Source organism: Chroicocephalus ridibundus, unplaced genomic scaffold (assembly GCF_963924245.1).
Source record: "Chroicocephalus ridibundus unplaced genomic scaffold, bChrRid1.1 SCAFFOLD_92, whole genome shotgun sequence".
NCBI classification, from domain to species: domain Eukaryota; kingdom Metazoa; phylum Chordata; class Aves; order Charadriiformes; family Laridae; genus Chroicocephalus; species Chroicocephalus ridibundus.
Genome location: NW_026961708.1, coordinates 756,133 through 774,140, shown reverse-complemented (window position 1 = coordinate 774,140; position 18,008 = coordinate 756,133). Strand labels below are relative to the sequence as shown.

General features: G+C 58.2%; 2 protein-coding genes across 7 annotated transcripts; one reads left to right on the top strand and one right to left on the bottom strand.

Moving 5' to 3' along the window:
* Nucleotides 1-350: 350 nt before the first annotated feature.
* Nucleotides 351-7,654, bottom strand: LOC134509604 (guanylate-binding protein 1-like). 4 transcript variants are annotated; one of them, XM_063322173.1, is made up of 12 exons: nucleotides 7,538-7,644; nucleotides 5,961-6,055; nucleotides 5,107-5,330; nucleotides 4,903-5,030; nucleotides 4,363-4,472; nucleotides 3,845-4,047; nucleotides 3,490-3,732; nucleotides 2,913-3,193; nucleotides 2,123-2,335; nucleotides 1,896-1,998; nucleotides 1,571-1,764; nucleotides 351-1,419 (listed from the first exon to the last, which is right to left on the bottom strand). In XM_063322173.1, the coding sequence occupies exons 3-12, from the start codon at nucleotides 5,297-5,299 to the stop codon at nucleotides 1,126-1,128; spliced, it is 1,962 nt and encodes a 653-aa protein (XP_063178243.1). In that variant the 5' UTR covers nucleotides 5,300-5,330; nucleotides 5,961-6,055; nucleotides 7,538-7,644; the 3' UTR covers nucleotides 351-1,125. The 4 variants fall into 4 exon arrangements, with proteins under 4 accessions (XP_063178243.1, XP_063178244.1, XP_063178245.1 ...); XM_063322174.1 differs by lacking the exon at nucleotides 5,961-6,055 and having other exon boundaries at nucleotides 7,538-7,654; XM_063322175.1 differs by lacking the exon at nucleotides 5,961-6,055 and having other exon boundaries at nucleotides 5,107-5,398; nucleotides 7,538-7,582.
* Nucleotides 7,655-12,034: 4,380 nt separating this feature from the next.
* LOC134509594 (guanylate-binding protein 1-like) lies at nucleotides 12,035-17,887 on the top strand. 3 transcript variants are annotated; one of them, XM_063322164.1, is made up of 12 exons: nucleotides 12,035-12,122; nucleotides 12,755-12,978; nucleotides 13,055-13,182; nucleotides 13,613-13,722; nucleotides 14,038-14,240; nucleotides 14,353-14,595; nucleotides 14,896-15,176; nucleotides 15,753-15,965; nucleotides 16,090-16,192; nucleotides 16,324-16,517; nucleotides 16,669-16,711; nucleotides 16,796-17,887. In XM_063322164.1, exons 2-12 carry the CDS (start codon nucleotides 12,786-12,788, stop codon nucleotides 17,017-17,019), a joined length of 1,935 nt encoding a protein of 644 aa, XP_063178234.1. In that variant the 5' UTR covers nucleotides 12,035-12,122; nucleotides 12,755-12,785; the 3' UTR covers nucleotides 17,020-17,887. The 3 variants fall into 3 exon arrangements, with proteins under 3 accessions (XP_063178234.1, XP_063178233.1, XP_063178232.1); XM_063322163.1 differs by having other exon boundaries at nucleotides 16,754-17,887; XM_063322162.1 differs by having other exon boundaries at nucleotides 16,669-17,887.
* The last annotated feature ends 121 nt before the right edge of the window (nucleotides 17,888-18,008 follow it).

Below are 18,008 nucleotides of genomic sequence, written 5' to 3'. Positions count from 1 at the left end.
CTCCGCAGACCTCCCTCTGTCACCTGCAGACCTTCCTCTCTCACCTGAGGACCTCCCCTGCAGGGATGGAGTGCCCACACAGCAGGGAAGGCATTTGAGGGGCGAGCGTCACTGGGGTAACTGCCTTTGGAGCAGCCCCTCTGTCCATAAAGAACTCAAAAACCTCTACATCTTCATGTTAGTGTCCCTGCTTCTTCTCCAGGTGCGGCTGAAAATGTAATTCCCTGTAGCAAAGGGGGAAACCCCTTTGCCCATGAGTGACATGGGCTGACCCCGGGAGGCAGCTGAGCCCCACGCCAATAGTGGATGGAGGAGAGGACGGGAAGGGTAAAAGTGAGACAATGCATCGGTCGAGATAAAGACAGTTTAATAGGTGAAGCAAAAGCTGCCTGTGCAAACAGGGAAGGGGCACTTGGGGATCTCCTGGTGTGAAGAGAGGGAAGAGGGGGTGACCGAGTAGAGAGCAGGACATCACGGCAGGCAGAACTTCCTCACGGCTTCAAAGTGAGAAGAGCCTTGGGTGGGAAAAGCTCCATTGCAGAGGATGCCTTTCACCTGCCGCTCCCTGGATCGCGGGCTCACTCCTTCTGGGTCACTCCGCCTGGGACTAACGCCAAGCAAACCAGGTCGCGCTCACCACGTGGATTCCTGGTTTACTCACAACCTCCGTGCTACTTCCCGCAGCTGCAGAAAGTGCGACCCTAGGATATCAGCCAGCGGGCATAAACCTCGCTGGTCATGTTTCCCGTAGCCCTGGTGAGGAGGTCTCTACACGAGGTGTGCTACGTTCCTCCGTGACGTGTTCTGAGACGGGCAAAATGCTCCCAGACCTGTCTGTTGGCCTTTCTGTGCCCCGGGCCACCCCGGCTTTAGATGTTCCCTGTGCCTTCAGATGGAGTGAGAGACCAGGTGCTCTGGGAGGGAAGAGGAGAACATCTTCTCCCGGAGGAGACATACATGAACATAGCAGATAGAGTGGTACAAGCAGACAGGGCGGTCAATTCTGCACTCCGTGGCAAGAATCTTGCAGGAAAAGCTTTAAAAATTCTAACAGAATTCTACGTGGGGACACTACACACCTCTCTTCCCTTGTTACTAGAGGGGTTTTAAAGAAAATCTTCATGGTTACCTCCAGCGGAATCCCATAATCAGCATAATCAAATCAAGCAAAGATGGTGGCCTGAAGTATTCCCACCGGTTGTAGTTATTTTGGCCATATCCCTGCTCCTGTCCAAAGCCGCCAGAGTGTCCCGAACCCCATCCAAAGGGGCCTCCGTTACCACCAAAGGGTCCCGGACCCGGTCCAAAGGGGCCACCACTCCCACCGAAGCCACCGCCTATACCACCAAAGGGTCCCGGACTCGGTCCAAAGGGGCCTCCTTTACCACCGAAGTCACCACTGGAACAGCCGCTCTCTTCCTGTGAAAAGAGTCAGATTGTCAGCAAGGGCACGGTGCGTGCTGTGGGAGCAGCACAGAGCCAAGAATCAATGGGAGGGACCCAGCTGGGACCCCTTCGCCATTCCTGCCTACTAGCCACGTCGTGGCACCTGCACCCTCCCACTTCGTACCTTCGATTTACGTTTGCTGGTCTTTGGGTGCTCCTCACGCCGCTTCTTAAGCTGATCCTCCAGCTTCTTTCTCAGACGAGCCACCTCTTCTTCGGTGCTGTGCAACTTGTCCTGCAGCTTCTGCTTGTCTTCAGCCTCCTGCTTCCACCGGGCATCCCACTCCTGCTGAGCTCTCTCATACTGCTGTTGCACATCTGGGGATGGAGAAAGAGAGGTGTTGCAAAGGCAGGAGCTGAGCCCACAAGCCCCCAAGGAGTACTGTTGTGTGCCCCCCACCAAGCTTGGCCGTCTACAGGCAGTGACATTTCTCCTGCCCACAAGTTACCTTTCAGCTCCTTGTCCTTCTTTTCCAGGGCGAGGTCTATGTTGAGGATGTTCTTGTCCAGAGCCTCTCTGCGTTGGAGGAACTCCTGCAGGACGGCATCAGCCTGTAGGAGCACAGGTAGAAGAGGAGTCAAGGGCAGAAACAGCAGCTGGGGGGAAATGGTTACGTGGGGGAAGGGGATGGGACGTGGAGCCTCTTCCCGGCAGGGGAGCTGCTCTTGTTCCTACCATCACCCCCTTGCCAGGCAGTTCCCCATATTTCTCCAACAGCGCCTGCTGGTCTCCTTCGAACAGCTGGTGACCCCCCGGCACGTTGTAGGCACCATCGGTGATTTTTCTGTCCAAGTCCTGGAAGAGGTCCCTGAGCGCGGCCTCGCACTTCTCACGGGACGCCTGCTCGTTGTCCCTGCAGAACTTGTCCTTGATTGCCTCCACCTGGCACTGTCCGGAAAGGGGCAGAGGGAAGGAATCAGCCCAGGCTGAGCTGCGGCCACCGCTCTCACGCCGGGCAAAAATCAAGCCCTGTTGACATGGAAACTGGGATCGCCAGTCCGTGTGGGTAATCGGCTGGGAGGAGACACAGGGGGAGGCCATTCTGCGCTCAGGAACATCTCTGGACCAAGGTGCCCAGGAGCAGAGAGCACGCCAGGGACCACGGGCTTCACAAAAGACAGGGGCAAGAATTAGTCGGCAGGAGAGGGGAAGCGTGGAAGGCTACAGGCTTCCAGCCAGGGCAGAGACACATCTGGGCTGGGGCAAGAGAGCGGGCAGGGCTGAGCCTCGTCCCCTTTGCAGCACGGCTTTTGAACCTAGGGAGAAGAGGTGGTGCAGCAGGACAACTGACAGCCTGCAGAACGTGAGAGCGGGCCTTGGGACCGAGTCTGCTCTGCACAGGGCACAGCAGTGTCCTCTGGCAGGAGGCAGGAGACCCCCTCCCCCCAGGACCATGCTGTTTCCCCAAAGCTAAGGGGATGGTGGCGTCCCTGGGGGAATCCTGGCTGGGCTGGGGACCACCTACTGTAAGATCTGCCAGGAAAGAGCAGATCTCCTCCTCGAACGCCTGTTTCTGGAACAGCTCCAGCGTCTCCCGCTCGCACTGGGTGTGCAGATCCAGTAGCTCCTGAACCGTCTCCGTCGGCAGCTTCACCCGCCGCTCCATCAGGTCCTGGTACAACGTCACAGCCTCTTTCACTGCCGCTGCATTTACAGTCTTTGCCAGGGCGAGCACTGCGGTCTCCAGGCATGGCACTGCCCCGCTCCGGATGGTCTCCACGTAGCTCTCTGCCAGTTTCCCCAGCACTGCCAAGGAGGACCAAGGATGAGAGATCTGCAGCCTGAACAAAACACCGGCTCCCGCTCGCCGCTGGCTCCTGCCATATCCCCGCTGCCTGCCTGCCACAGCCTTCCTGAACTTCCTTTCCTCTTTCCCACCCCGTCTACAGCATCCAGCGGCTCCAGATCCACAGGCAGGGACAGCAGCCAGCAGAAAACCTCTCCCTTTCCCCACCTCCACCATTTGGCTGGGCATTTGATCCTTCCCCAGAGGCAGAGCCAAGGGATGCTGGCCATCCAACCCTCTGCACAGCAGCACTCACGGGTCCCTGTTATGGTGCGGCCGCAAGGGATGGTCTTAGGCGGAGACTTTTCCCAGATGTGGCTGCAGAATTTCTCCACCTGCTCCCGGAATTCACAATCGATCTCATCGTCCTGAAGCTCCTCCAAGCGAACCAGGTCCCTCCTGTGGGCCGGCTGGTAAAAAACAAAGCACTTGCGATCCCGAAAGAACCGGCAGATGCATTCCCGGGGCTGGTTGTAGCGTTGGGTCTCTGGGCTGCTCCCTGTGGGGTAGGAGCACACGGAGCAAGTTCACCGGGACTTGGGCTGTTGTTGACTTACACTGAAATGCTGCTGGGGTTGGACGTCTCCAGCAGCACAGCACCATTCCCTTACCAGCCTTTAACTTGAGTGCATTCTCCAAGTATTCGTCCTCAGAGATTTCCTTCCCATCCACCTCCAGCTGCAGTGTGAAGTCCCGGACCGTCCACACAAAAGTCGGGAAGATGGGGGCAACGTTTTCTGAATCCTCCAGTTCATCTTCGCTCTGCTCGGGTGCTGCTTTCAACTTGACCTGCTCAGTCAGCTTCATCACATAGCTAGGGAGCTGGCTAAGGAAACAGGGACCTCAGCTCTGAATGCAGGGGCATCGCCACCCTGCAACCGCTCAGCACTTCACGGGCAAGAGAGGAGACTCTGCGGGGACAGAGAACAGCCGGGAACCGCCGGAAGGAAGAGGGAGAAAACCCCTCAGCCTGGAGGTCCACCACGTGGCACTCCTAAGGACTCAAAGCACAGCACTGGGCACCACCAGAAGGTCCTTTGGCTGTTTGAGGAACTAGGATTTGTCAAGCCCTTGCCCACCACTCAGGGAGAGGAGGGCACCCCTCCTGCTGCTGTCCCACCAAGGATACTGCAGCTGGTCCACGGCTTGCTGGTCAATGGTGCCTTTGCTGTTGTAGATCAGGGTGCTGGAGAGCAGCACGGTCAGCACAAAGATCCACATGTCGTTCTTCATGTCACCCTGGAGGAAGAACCTTTGGCTGTTACCAACAAGACCCCGTAAGTCTTGGGGGCAAAGCCCCACATGCCCAGACCCTCAATGCTCCTTACCGACAGGCCACGGCAAGACCAGGTCTTGGAGAGACCCACCCCCATGCCATCACCACCTCCTTCTCGAGCTGGGCTTATCCTCAGCTCTTAACTCTCAGGGTCCCACACACCTCTAGCAAAGTGCTCCCTGAGCTCCTCTGTCCTGTTCTGCTGCTCTTTCCCAGAAAAGCAGAGGAGTTTGGCACCTTGCCTGCCCCAGCCTCCTTCCCCATGGCCTCTGGCTCTTCCCAGCACGCTGGCTGAAGCCACCACAGGTGGTGGGAACCCCCCCGGCCTCTGGTCACCATGGCTGGTGACAAAGTGCTGGGAATGCGCAAAGGCAGCGGCCGCTTCTTCCACACCTTCTCCACATCACCCAGCCCTTCCGTGTCCAGCAGCACCAGAGTGTGTGCAGGCTTGCACGGGTGAGGTACACACCACATCCAGATACCCCTGGTGTGGGACTGCACACCACTGCCCAAGGAGAAACCTGTGGGGAGGTCGCAAGGGTCTCAACAGCGTTCAATACAGGTACGTTGGGCATCCGGGGCCGGGACCTCTCTCACCTTTCCTCTGACAAGCCAGCCTGTTCATGAGGTAGGACTTGCCAGTGCGGTACAGCCCTGTGATGGCCACCACCACCACGGGCTGGGTGATCCCTGACAGCACCTGCAGGGCCTCCTGCTGGACCACCAGCCCCTTCGTCCGCGTGTTCTCAATGAGGCACACGGGCTCCGACATGTGGATTTCAGATGCCATCGCTGACGGCAAACACAGCCTGGAGAGGAGACTGCAAGATGGGACGGTTAACACGGTGGAGACCTTCCACCTGCCTCCTCTTTTTCCCCATTGCAAGCGCTGCTGTGAAGACAACGATGGCCCTTAGACGAGGTGCACAGCCCCTTCCCGTTTCCCTCCCAACAGAAACAGCTGCATTTCAGAAAGCCCGGCGGGATGATGGGAGTGCTCTGCACTATGTCCTAAGCACCGCTTTGAAGTTTGCTGAGTGGAGAAATGTGCAAAAATGGGGGTGGGACATAGCGATGGCCTCAGGCAGGGCTCGAGACGAGAGGATCAACTGGAGAGTCACACCAGCCCCAAGGAAAGGAGAGGTCAGGTGGCGAGGCTGAAGCTGAGGGGAGCACCCCAAGAATTTTTTCATTAATTTCTTATGCCGAACCCCATCAAAGCCCCTCTCACCCCCCGCTGTGCCTCCCACAGGGACGTGCGTGCTGCTGGCCCATGCAAGGCACCCATCTCTCCTTTCCTCCCCCCACACGTTCATCACTGATGCCCTGGCGTCCCTGTCCCTTGTTGGGGTCCCTGTCACTTGCTGGGGTCAGCAGGAGCCATTCCACAGCCCCAGCGTCCAGGGCTGCTTGCACGGGGTGGGGAGGAGGCATCAGGGGAAGGGACTCACCGTCGTCTTCGTCGCCTGCCCTGGGCTGCAAGAGCTTTGCTGCAGCCTGGCTCCTGCCCGCCTTTGTCCTGTGCCCTGGGCCTGCACCTCCCCTCCTGTTCCGGGAAAAGAAGTGAGTCAGAGGCGAAAGTGAAAGCCATCGGCTCAGCACAAACACTCCGAGCAGGCAAGACAGAGATGGTTTAATAAGTGAAGGAACAACGAAAAACAAACAACGCCACAGCAAACCCTCACCTCCTCCCAGCAGCCCGGGCAGTTTCAGAGCTGCACCCACCTTGGGAGACATCCCCCGACCCCCTTCTTCTTCAACCCCACCACTTTTTCCTGCTGAGCGTGGCCTTATCTACTGGGGAAGGGTGGGGAGATATGGGAAGAGGTTTCCTGGAGGAGCTGTGGATTCCCCATGGATCTTTCGCATGACCCACCGTTGGACGTGCTCAAGGTCCAGTTGGAAGGGGCTGTGAACAACCTGATCGAGTGCAAGATGTCCCTGCTCACGGCGGGGGTTCGGACTAGATGATTTTTGAAGGTCCTGGCCATGTCCTCACCCAACCTCTTGCCCACCCCCAGACCACTCACTGGTGGGGTGGTGTGAGCAGCAGAAAAGGCCCTTACTCTGTGTAAGCGCCGCTCAGCAATAGAGAAAACACCCCCGTGTTATCAACGCTGCATTCAGCACAGTCCAAAGCACAGCCACATGCAGACTACAAGGAAGAAAATCAACTCCATCCCAGCCAAGACCAGCACAGGGTGAACAAGAAGTTGGGAGGGGACACAGCTGGGACACCTGACCTCCACCCGACTGTTCTGCTCTCCTGGCACACACAGCTTTTGCTTTGCCTATTTTCATCTTAACCTAGGAGTTGTCTCACTGCTGACTCTCTCCCCCATCCCACGAGTTTGCGAGTGAGCGAGGGGCTGCGTGGGGCTTAGTTGCCACCTGGGGTTAAACCACCACCAGCCAACGCCATCACCAGCCCCTCCCAGGCTCCAGTCAACCCCATGGACATGGAGGCAGCAAAAGGGCTCAGCCCATGCACAGGCCCAGAACCTGCCCCACTACAACCTCCCGGATGCCCTGGGACTCGCTCCGGCAATGGCGAGCTCCACAGACACTGCCCACTCCTGGGCTTTGGCTCCTCTCTGAGGACCTCACAAGCCCTGCCCTCTTCCAGCAACATCAAGGGGATTGACACTGGGGGACAAGAGGCTGCCCCTCCTGTCACGGGCACAGCGGGGAGGAGAGGAGAGCTTAGGGCACAGGGTGCGAGCCTGGGCGAGTCCTAACTTGCATGCAAAGCCATGGGGGGATGAACGCCTGCTCCCAGACACCCATTCCCCTTGCTCCATCCCAGAGCCTGAGCAGACCTTTGGACCTCGTCCTCCTCCCACCCGCTGGCGTTCCCGTCACTTGCTGGGGTCCCTGTCCCTTGTTGGGGTCCCTGTCCCTTGTTGGGGTCCCTGTCACTTGCTGGGGTCCCTGTCACTTGCTGGGGTCAGCAGGAGCCATTCCACAGCCCCAGCGTCCAGGGCTGCTTGCACGGGGTGGGGAGGAGGCATCAGGGGAAGGGACTCACCGTTGTCTTGTCGCCTGCCCTGGGCTGCAAGAGCTTTGCTGCAGCCTGGCTCCTGCCCGCCTTTGTCCTGTGCCCTGGGCCTGCACCTCCCCTCCTATTCCCGGAAAGGAAATGAGTCAGAGGCGAAAGTGAAAGCCATCAGCTCAGAACCAACACTCCGAGCAGGCAAGACAGAGATGGTTTAATAAGTGAAGGAACAATAACGAAAAACAAACAATGCAACGGAAAACCCTCACCTCCTCCCAGCTGCCCGGGCCGTTTCAGAGCTGCACCCACCTTGGGAGACATCCCCCGACCCCCTTCTTCCTCGACCCCACCGCTTTTTCCTGCTGAGTGTGGCCTTATCTACTGGGGAAGGGTGGGGACATATGGGAAGAGGTTTCCCTTTGTTTTCCCCATCAGGACAGGTGACCAAAAATTGACCAACAGGGGTATTCCATCCCGTCTGCCCCGTGCTCAGTATCAAAGCTGAGGGATCAAAGGGTCAGCTCGCTTCCTTCAACGGCCGACGTCCAAGGAGGACCTTGTCTGCTCATCTGCCTTTGATCCCGATCCGTGTGTTCCTCACTCCAACTCTGGAGCCTGGTTCCCACCCGTCGCTGAGCCCAGTCTGGGACTTCCCCAGTGCCTGCCGGTGACGTCGTCTTGGGAACTTAATACCATTCTGTATATACCGTATCTATTTATCTATGTATATATGTGTCACTCGCAAGGAGACCAGCTCCAGGGCAGGTAAGTCCGCACTGGGGAAGGGAATCGCGGCAAAAAAGGGCCGGCTAGGGGCTCGTTTTCGAGGCTTTTTGAAGCCGGGAGAAGCCGCCAGCCTGGGCCAGTACCTGGCACTTTCAGGGGGCGGAGGCAGCTGAGGAGCCGAGGGCGGAGCCAGCGCCCCCCGGCGGCAGGTGTGAACGAGCAGGGGGTGGGACCGACCCCCCCTCCTAAAAGAAGCCCTTCGGGGGGCAGCACTGAGCAAACAAGCAGGGAGTGGGCGTCACCTGGGCGTCACCCAGGGAACCACCCGGGAGCACCATGACGAGGGTGTAATTCCTGGGCTGGGGAAGCGGGCGGCCAAACAGGGCACGACACAACAGTCCAGTCACAGCGGTTCGCACGGCAGTTCGTGCGGGAGAGGGCTGAGAGACTGCCAACCCGGCCAGGTAGCGATGGTAACTACTCGCCAGAAGACCGTGGCATCCATGATCTCCACAACCACCAGGTCTGATGCAGCCTCTCAGACAGAGCTCCTGTGGGAACACGCTGCCACACAGACACCAGGCTGCAGGGTGTGCCCTGCTCTCACTCCAGTGTCGGATGGCAGTGATGGGCACGCCTGTGGGAGATGTGCCCAGGTAGAGGATCTCCTCCGATTAGTGATGGAGCTCAGGGAGGAGCAGTTGGTTGAGGGCCATCAGGTAAAGCGAGAGGGAGAGAGATTTGTGGAGTACAATCCTGCATCCCACGACAGAAACCCAGCTGGCAGACAGAACCCCTGCAGCAGGGAACTCCCTGTCCTCTCTCCCCCTGACTGAAGGTGGTGACTCAGAGGACAGCGGGCAACGTCAGGAAGTTCCTGCCCAGTGCAACAGGCGCCGCACTCGGGACTGCCCGGTGACTACCCCATCTTCCCGGGTGCCATTGTGTAACGGGTACAGTGCTCTGCAAGGGAACCTGGACGATGACAAGCAGGATAGTTCTCCTATCTTGGAGGTGTCAGCGAGGTCCAGTCAGACCTCCCCCCGCATCAAAACCTCTGCAGTAAAGAAGAGAAGACGGGTCCTTGTCACAGGTGACTCGCTGTTGAAGGGAGCAGAGGGCCCAATATGCAGTCCGGACCCGGTGCATAGGGAGGTCTGCTGCCTCCCTGGGGCCTAGGTCCAGGGTGCGAAGAGGAAGCTTCCTTCCCTGGTATTCAAATACCACTTTCTCCAAGCTCAGGATCCGTGCATCCCTAAGAGCCACCCTCTTCCCCAGGCCAGGAATTACACCCTCGTCGTGGTGCTCCCGGGTGGTTCCCTGGGTGACGCCCAGGTGACGCCCACTCCCTGCTTGTTTGCTCAGTGCTGCCCCCCGAAGGGCTTCTTTTAGGAGGGGGGGTCGGTCCCACCCCCTGCTCGTTCACACCTGCCGCCGGGGGGCGCTGGCTCCGCCCTCGGCTCCTCAGCTGCCTCCGCCCCCTGAAAGTGCCAGGTACTGGCCCAGGCTGGCGGCTTCTCCCGGCTTCGAAAAGCCTCGAAAACGAGCCCCTAGCCGGCCCTTTTTTGCCGCGATTCCCTTCCCCAGTGCGGACTTACCTGCCCTGGAGCTGGTCTCCTTGCGAGTGACACATATATACATAGATAAATAGATACGGTATATACAGAATGGTATTAAGTTCCCAAGACGACGTCACCGGCAGGCACTGGGGAAGTCCCAGACTGGGCTCAGCGACGGGTGGGAACCAGGCTCCAGAGTTGGAGTGAGGAACACACGGATCGGGATCAAAGGCAGATGAGCAGACAAGGTCCTCCTTGGACGTCGGCCGTTGAAGGAAGCGAGCTGACCCTCTGATCCCTCAGCTTTGATACTGAGCACGGGGCAGAGGGGATGGAATACCCCTGTTGGTCAATTTTTGGTCACCTGTCCTGATGGGGAAAACAAAGGGAAACCTCTTCCCATATGTCCCCACCCTTCCCCACTAGATAAGGCCACACTCAGCAGGAAAAAGCGGTGGGGTCACGGAAGAAGGGGGTCGGGGGATGTCTCCCAAGGTGGGTGCAGCTCTGAAACGGCCCGGGCAGCTGGGAGGAGGTGAGGGTTTGCTGTTGCATTGTTTGGTTTTCGTTATTGTTCCTTCACTTATTAAACCATCTCTGTCTTGCCTGCTCGGAGTGTTTGTTCTGAGCTGATGGCTTTCATTTTCGCCTCTGACTCACTTCCTTTCCGGGAATAGGAGGGGAGGTGCAGGCCCAGGGCACAGGACAAAGGCGGGCAGGAGCCAGGCTGCAGCAAAGCTCTTGGAGCCCAGGGCAGGCGACGAAGACAACGGTGAGTCCCTTCCCCTGATGCCTCCTCCCCACCCCGTGCAAGCAGCCCTGGACGCTGGGGCTGTGGAATGGCTCCTGCTGACCCCAGCAAGGGACAGGGACCCCAACAAGGGACAGGGACCCCAACAAGGGACAGGGACCCCAGCAAGTGAGGGGGACGCCAGCGGGTGGGAGGAGGACGAGGTCCAAAGGTCTGCTCAGGCTCTGGGATGGAGCAAGGGGAATGGGTGTCTGGGAGCAGGCGTTCATCCCCCCATGGCTTTGCATGCAAGTTAGGACTCGCCCAGGCTCGCACCCTGTGCCCTAAGCTCTCCTCTCCTCCCCGCTGTGCCCGTGACAGGAGGGGCAGCCTCTTGTCCCCCAGTGTCAATCCCCTTGATGTTGCTGGAAGAGGGCAGAGCTTGTGAGGTCCTCAGAGAGGAGCCAAAGCCCAGGAGTGGGCAGTGTCCGTGGAGCTCGCCATTGCCGGAGCGAGTCCCAGGGCATCCGGGAGGTTGTAGTGGGGCAGGTTCTGGGCCTGTGCATGGGCTGAGCCCTTTTGCTGCCTCCATGTCCATGGGGTTGACTGGAGCCTGGGAGGGGCTGGTGATGGCGTTGGCTGGTGGTGGTTTAACCCCAGGTGGCAACTAAGCCCCACGCAGCCCCTCGCTCACTCGCAAACTCGTGGGATGGGGGAGAGAGTCAGCAGTGAGACAACTCCTAGGTTAAGATGAAAATAGGCAAAGCAAAAGCTGTGTGTTCCAGGAGAGCAGAACAGTCGGGTGGAGGTCAGGTGTCCCAGCTGTGTCCCCTCCCAACTTCTTGTTCACCCTGTGCTGGTCTTGGCTGGGATGGAGTTGATTTTCTTCCTTGTAGTCTGCATGTGGCTGTGCTTTGGACTGTGCTGAAAGCAGCGTTGATAACACGGGGGTGTTTTCTCTATTGCTGAGCGGCGCTTACACAGAGTAAGGGCCTTTTCTGCTGCTCACACCACCCCACCAGTGAGTGGTCTGGGGGTGGGCAAGAGGTTGGGTGAGGACATGGCCAGGACCTTCAAAAATCATCTAGTCCGAACCCCCCGCCGTGAGCAGGGACATCTTGCACTCGATCAGGTTGTTCAAAGCCCCTTCCAACCGGACCTTGAGCACTTCCAACGGTGGGTCATGCGAAAGATCCATGGGGAATCCACAGCTCCTCCGGGAAACCTCTTCCCATATCTCCCCACCCTTCCCCACTAGATAAGGCCACGCTCAGCAGGAAAAAGTGGTGGGGTCGAGGAAGAAAGGGGTCGGGGGATGTCTCCCAAGGTGGGTGCAGCTCTGAAATGGCCCGGGCAGCTGGGAGGAGGTGAGGGTTTGCTGTGGCGTTGTTTGTGTTTCGTTGTTGTTCCTTCACTTATTAAACCATCTCTGTCTTGCCTGCTCGGAGTGTTTGTTCTGAGCTGATGGCTTTCAGTTTCGCCTCTGACTCATTTCATTTCCCGGAACAGGAGGGGAGGTGCAGGCCCAGGGCACAGGACAAAGGCGGGCAGGAGCCAGGCTGCAGCAAAGCTCTTGCAGCCCAGGGCAGGCGACAAGACAACGGTGAGTCCCTTCCCCTGATGCCTCCTCCCCACCCCGTGCAAGCAGCCCTGGACGCTGGGGCTGTGGAATGGCTCCTGCTGACCCCAGCAAGTGACAGGGACCCCAACAAGGGACAGGGACGCCAGGGCATCAGTGATGAACGTGTGGGAGGAGGAAAGGAGAGATGGGTGCCTTGCATGGGCCAGCAGCACGCACGCACGTCCCTGTGGGAGGCACAGCGGGGGGTGAGAGGGGCTTTGATGGGGTTCGGCATAAGAAATTTATGAAAAAATTCTTGGGGTGCTCCCCTCAGCTTCAGCCTCGCCACCTGACCTCTCCTTTCCTTGGGGCTGGTGTGACTCTCCAGTTGATCCTCTCGTCTCGAGCCCTGCCTGAGGCCATCGCTATGTCCCACCCCCATTTTTGCACATTTCTCCACTCAGCAAACTTCAAAGCGGTGCTCAGGACATAGTGCAGAGCACTCCCACCATCCCGCCGGGCTTTCCAAAATGCAGCTGTTTCTGTTGGGATAAACGGGAAGGGGCTGTGCACCTCGTCTAAGGACCATCGTTGTCTTCACAGCAGCGCTTGCAATGGGGAAAAAGAGGAGGCGGGTGGAAGGTCTCCACCATGTTAACCGTCCCATCTTGCAGTCTCCTCTCCAGGCTGTGTTTGCCGTCAGCAATGTCATCTGAAATCCACATGTCGGAGCCCGTGTGCCTCATTGAGAACACGCGGACGAAGGGGCTGGTGGTCCAGCAGGAGGCCCTGCAGGTGCTGTCAGGGATCACCCAGCCCGTGGTGGTGGTGGCCATCACAGGGCTGTACCGCACTGGCAAGTCCTACCTCATGAACAGGCTGGCTTGTCAGAGGAAAGGTGAGAGAGGTCCCGGCCCCGGATGCCCAACGTACCTGTATCGAACGCTGTTGAGACCCTTGCGACCTCCCCACAGGTTTCTCCTTGGGCAGTGGTGTGCAGTCCCACACCAGAGGTATCTGGATGTGGTGTGTACCTCACCCGTGCAAGCCTGGACACACTCTGGTGCTGCTGGACACGGAAGGGCTGGGTGATGTGGAGAAGGTGTGGAAGAAGCGGCCGCTGCCTTTGCGCATTCCCAGCACTTTGTCACCAGCCATGGTGACCAGAGGCCGGGGGGGTTCCCACCACCTGTGGTGGCTTCAGCCAGCGTGCTGGGAAGAGCCAGAGGCCATGGGGAAGGAGGCTGGGGCAGGCAAGGTGCCAAACTCCTCTGCTTTTCTGGGAAAGAGCAGCAGAACAGGACAGAGGAGCTCGGGGAGCACTTTGCTAGAGGTGTGTGGGACCCTGAGAGTTAAGAGCTGAGGATAAGCCCAGCTCGAGAAGGAGGTGGTGATGGCATGGGGGTGGGTCTCTCCAAGACCTGGTCTTGCCGTGGCCTGTCGGTAAGGAGCATTGAGGGTCTGGGCATGTGGGGCTTTGCCCCCAAGACTTACGGGGTCCTGTTGGTAACAGCCAAAGGTTCTTCCTCCAGGGTGACATGAAGAACGACATGTGGATCTTTGTGCTAACGGTGCTGCTCTCCAGCACCCTGATCTACAACAGCAAAGGCACCATTGACCAGCAAGCCGTGGACCAGCTGCAGTATCCTTGGTGGGACAGCAGCAGGAGAGGTGCCCTCCTCTCCCTGAGTGGTGGGCAAGGGCTTGACAAATCCTAGTTCCTCAAACAGCCAAAGGACCTTCTGGTGGTGCCCAGTGCTGTGCTTTGAGTCCTTAGGAGTGCCACGTGGTGGACCTCCAGGCTGAGGGGTTTTCTCCCTCTTCCTTCCGGCGGTTCCCGGCTGATCTCTGTCCCCACAGAGTCTCCTCTCTTGCCCGTGAAGTGCTGAGCGGTTGCAGGGTGGTGATGCCCCTGCATTCAGAGCTGAGGTCCCTGTTTCCTTAGCCAGCTCCCTAGCTATGTGATGAAGCTGACTGAGCAGGTCAAGTTGAAAGCAGCACCCGAGCAGAGCGAAGATGAACTGGAGGATTCAGAAAACGTTGCCCCCATCTTCCCGACTTTTGTGTGGACGGTCCGGGACTTCACACTGCAGCTGGAGGTGGATGGGAAGGAAATCTCTGAGGACGAATACTTGGAGAATGCACTCAAGTTAAAGGCTGGTAAGGGAATGGTGCTGTGCTGCTGGAGACGTCCAACCCCAGCAGCATTTCAGTGTAAGTCAACAACAGCCCAAGCCCCGGTGAACTTGCTCCGTGTGCTCCTACCCCACAGGGAGCAGCCCAGAGACCCAACGCTACAACCAGCCCCGGGAATGCATCTGCCGGTTCTTTCGGGATCGCAAGTGCTTTGTTTTTTACCAGCCGGCCCACAGGAGGGACCTGGTTCGCTTGGAGGAGCTTCCGGACGATGAGATCGATTGTGAATTCCAGCAGCAGGTGGAGAAATTCTGCAGCCACATCTGGGAAAAGTCTCCGCCTAAGACCATCCCTTGCGGCCGCACCATAACAGGGACCCGTGAGTGCTGCTGTGCAGAGGGTTGGATGGCCAGCATCCCTTGGCTCTGCCTCTGGGGAAGGATCAAATGCCCAGCCAAATGGTGGAGGTGGGGAAAGGGAGAGGTTTTCTGCTGGCTGCTGTCCCTGCCTGTGGATCTGGAGCCGCTGGATGCTGTAGACGGGGTGGGAAAGAGTTAGGAAAGGAAGTTCAGGAAGGCTGTGGCAGGCAGGCAGCAGGGATATGGCAGGAGCCAGCGGCGAGCGGGAGCCGGTGTTTTGTTCAGGCTGCAGATCTCTCATCCTTGGTCCTCCTTGGCAGTGCTGGGGAAACTGGCAGAGAGCTACGTGGAGACCATCCGGAGCGGGGCAGTGCCGTGCCTGGAGAGCGCGGTGCTCGCCCTGGCAAAGACTGTAAATGCAGCGGCAGTGAAAGAGGCTGTGACGTTGTACCAGGACCTGATGGAGCGGCGGGTGAAGCTGCCGACGGAGACGGTTCAGGAGCTACTGGATCTGCACACCCAGTGCGAGCAGGAGACGCTGGAGCTGTTCCAGAAACAGGCGTTCGAGGAGGAGATCTGCTCTTTCCTGGCAGATCTTACAGTAGGTGGTCCCCAGCCTAGCCAGGATTCCCCCAGGGACGCCACCATCCCCTTAGCTTTGGGGAAATAGCATGGTCCTGGGGGGAGGGGGTCTCCTGCCTCCTGCCAGAGGACACTGCTGTGCCCTCTGCAGAGCAGACTCGGTCCCAAGGCCCGCTCTCACGTTCTGCAGGCTGTCAGTTGTCCTGCTGCACCACCTCTTCTCCCTAGGTTCAAAAGCCGTGCTGCAAAGGGGACGAGGCTCAGCCCTGCCCGCTCTCTTGCCCCAGCCCAGATGTGTCTCTGCCCTGGCTGGAAGCCTGTAGCCTTCCATGCTTCCCCTCTCCTGCCGACTAATTCTTGCCCCTGTCTTTTGTGAAGCCCGTGGTCCCTGGCGTGCTCTCTGCTCCTGGGCACCTTGGTCCAGAGATGTTCCTGAGCGCAGAATGGCCTCCTCCCCTGTCTCCTCCCGGCCGATTACCCCACGGACTGGCGATCCCAGTTTCCATGGCAACAGGGCTTGATTTTTGCCCGGCGTGAGAGCGGTGGCCGCAGCTCAGCCTGGGCTGATTGCTTCCCTCTGCCCCTTTCCGGACAGTGCCAGGTGGAGGCAATCAAGGACAAGTTCTGCAGGGACAACGAGCAGGCGTCCCGTGAGAAGTGCGAGGCCGCGCTCAGGGACCTCTTCCAGGACTTGGACAGAAAAATCACCGATGGTGTCTACAATGTGCCGGGGGGTCACCAGCTGTTCGAAGGAGACCAGCAGGCGCTGTTGGAGAAATATGGGGAACTGCCTGGCAAGGGGGTGATGGTAGGAACAAGAGCAGCTCCCCTGCCGGGAAGAGGCTCCACGTCCCATCCCCTTCCCCCACGTAACCATTTCCCCCCAGCTGCTGTTTCTGCCCTTGACTCCTCTTCTACCTGTGCTCCTACAGGCTGATGCCGTCCTGCAGGAGTTCCTCCAACGCAGAGAGGCTCTGGACAAGAACATCCTCAACATAGACCTCGCCCTGGAAAAGAAGGACAAGGAGCTGAAAGGTAACTTGTGGGCAGGAGAAATGTCACTGCCTGTAGACGGCCAAGCTTGGTGGGGGGCACACAACAGTACTCCTTGGGGGCTTGTGGGCTCAGCTCCTGCCTTTGCAACACCTCTCTTTCTCCGTCCCCAGATGTGCAACAGCAGTATGAGAGAGCTCAGCAGGAGTGGGATGCCCGGTGGAAGCAGGAGGCTGAAGACAAGCAGAAGCTGCAGGACAAGTTGCACAGCACCGAAGAAGAGGTGGCTCGTCTGAGAAAGAAGCTGGAGGATCAGCCTAAGAAGCGGCGGGAGGAGCACCCGAAGACCAGCAAATGTAAATCGAAGGTACGAAGTGGGAGGGTGCAGGTGCCACGACGTGGCTAGAAGGCAGGAATGGCGAAGGGGTCCCAGCTGGGTCCCTCCCATTGATTCTTGGCTCTGTGCCGCTCCCACAGCACGCACCGTGCCCTTGCTGACAATCTGACTCTCTTCACAGGAAGAGAGCGGCTGTTCCAGTGGTGACTTCGGTGGTAAAGGAGGCCCCTTTGGACCGGGTCCGGGACCCTTTGGTGGTAAAGGAGGCCCTTTTGGACCGGGTCCGGGACCCTTTGCTGATAAAGGAGGCCCCTTTGGACCGGGTCCGGGACCCTTTGGTGGTATAGGCGGTGGCTTCGGTGGGAGTGGTGGCCCCTTTGGACGGGGTCCGGGACCCTTTGGTGGTATAGGCGGCGGCTTTGGACAGAACCAGGGATATGGCAATAATACCTTCAACTGGAAGGACTTAGTGGTACCAGTAGCATCATTTTTGGCTTGTGTGGCAATTGCGGTATTACGCATGAAGTTATGATGAAGATTTTCTTTAAACCTCTCTAGTAACAAGGGAAGAGAGGTGTGTAGTGTCCCCACGTAGAATTCTGTTAAATTTTTAAAGCTTTTCCTGAAATATGCTTGCCACGGAGTGCAGAAGTGACCGCCCTGTTTGCTTGGACCGCTCTATCTGCTATGTTCATGTATGTCTCCTCCGGGAGAAGATGTTCTCCTCTTCCCTCCCAGAGCACCTGGTCTCTCACTCCATCTGAAGGCACGGGGAACATCTAAAGCCGGGGTGGCTTGGGGCACAGAAAGGCCAACAGGCAGGTCTGGGAGCATTTTGCCCGTCTCAGAACACGTCACGGTGGAACGTAGCACACCTCATGTAGAGAGCTCCTCACCAGGGCTACGGGAAACATGACCAGCGAGGTTTATGCCCGCTGGCTGATATCCTAGGGTCGCACTTTCTGCAGCTGTGGGAAGTAGCACGGAGGTTGTGAGTAAACCAGGAATCCACGTGGTGAGCGCGACCTGGTTTGCTTGGCGTCAGTCCCGGGCAGAGTGACCCAGAAGGAGTGAGCCCGCGACCCAGGGAGCGGCGGGTGAAAGGCATCCTCTGCAATGGAGCTTTTCCCACCCAAGGCTCTTCTCACTTTGAGCACTGACCCTGCTCGGCCAGCAAGGTCCTGGGGAACCTCCCGGGGACAAAGCCCGGGCTCTGCTCCTCCACCTGCTGTTGTGCCGGGGCTGTTTTCCCTGCCGAGCCCTCACACCGTGAGACTGTCTCCCTCCACTGCCACATTCTAGTCAAATTATTGACATGATCTGTTTCATCTTTCGCCAAACTTTAATATATGAAATGGCTACAAGCAATAAGCACAATAAAGTTAAATCTAAGAAAACTACTCCTGAATGTAACATTGAATTCAAAGCTTCGGTTGCTGTTGGTGACCATCCCAGGAGAGTTTGCCATCAGGGATGTTCTTCCTCTTTCTCAGACAGTTTGTACACATTCCATTGGAGGTG

What these genes read in the sequence shown, in the direction of transcription:
- LOC134509604 (XM_063322174.1), bottom strand. Translation starts at nt 5,299, where the DNA reads ATGGCATCTGAAATCCACATGTCGGAGCCCGTGTGCCTCATTGAGAAC. An exon ending in TGCACTCAAGTTAAAGGCTG is followed by an intron (nt 3,733 to 3,844) that starts GTAAGGGAATGG and finishes CCTACCCCACAG; the next exon opens with GGAGCAGCCCAGAGACCCAA. An exon ending in GAAGGACAAGGAGCTGAAAG is followed by an intron (nt 1,765 to 1,895) that starts GTAACTTGTGGG and finishes CTCCATCCCCAG; the next exon opens with ATGTGCAACAGCAGTATGAG.
- LOC134509594 (XM_063322162.1), top strand. Translation starts at nt 12,786, where the DNA reads ATGTCATCTGAAATCCACATGTCGGAGCCCGTGTGCCTCATTGAGAAC. An exon ending in GCTGGCTTGTCAGAGGAAAG is followed by an intron (nt 12,979 to 13,054) that starts GTGAGAGAGGTC and finishes ACCTCCCCACAG; the next exon opens with GTTTCTCCTTGGGCAGTGGT. An exon ending in CAAGCCGTGGACCAGCTGCA is followed by an intron (nt 13,723 to 14,037) that starts GTATCCTTGGTG and finishes CCAGCTCCCTAG; the next exon opens with CTATGTGATGAAGCTGACTG.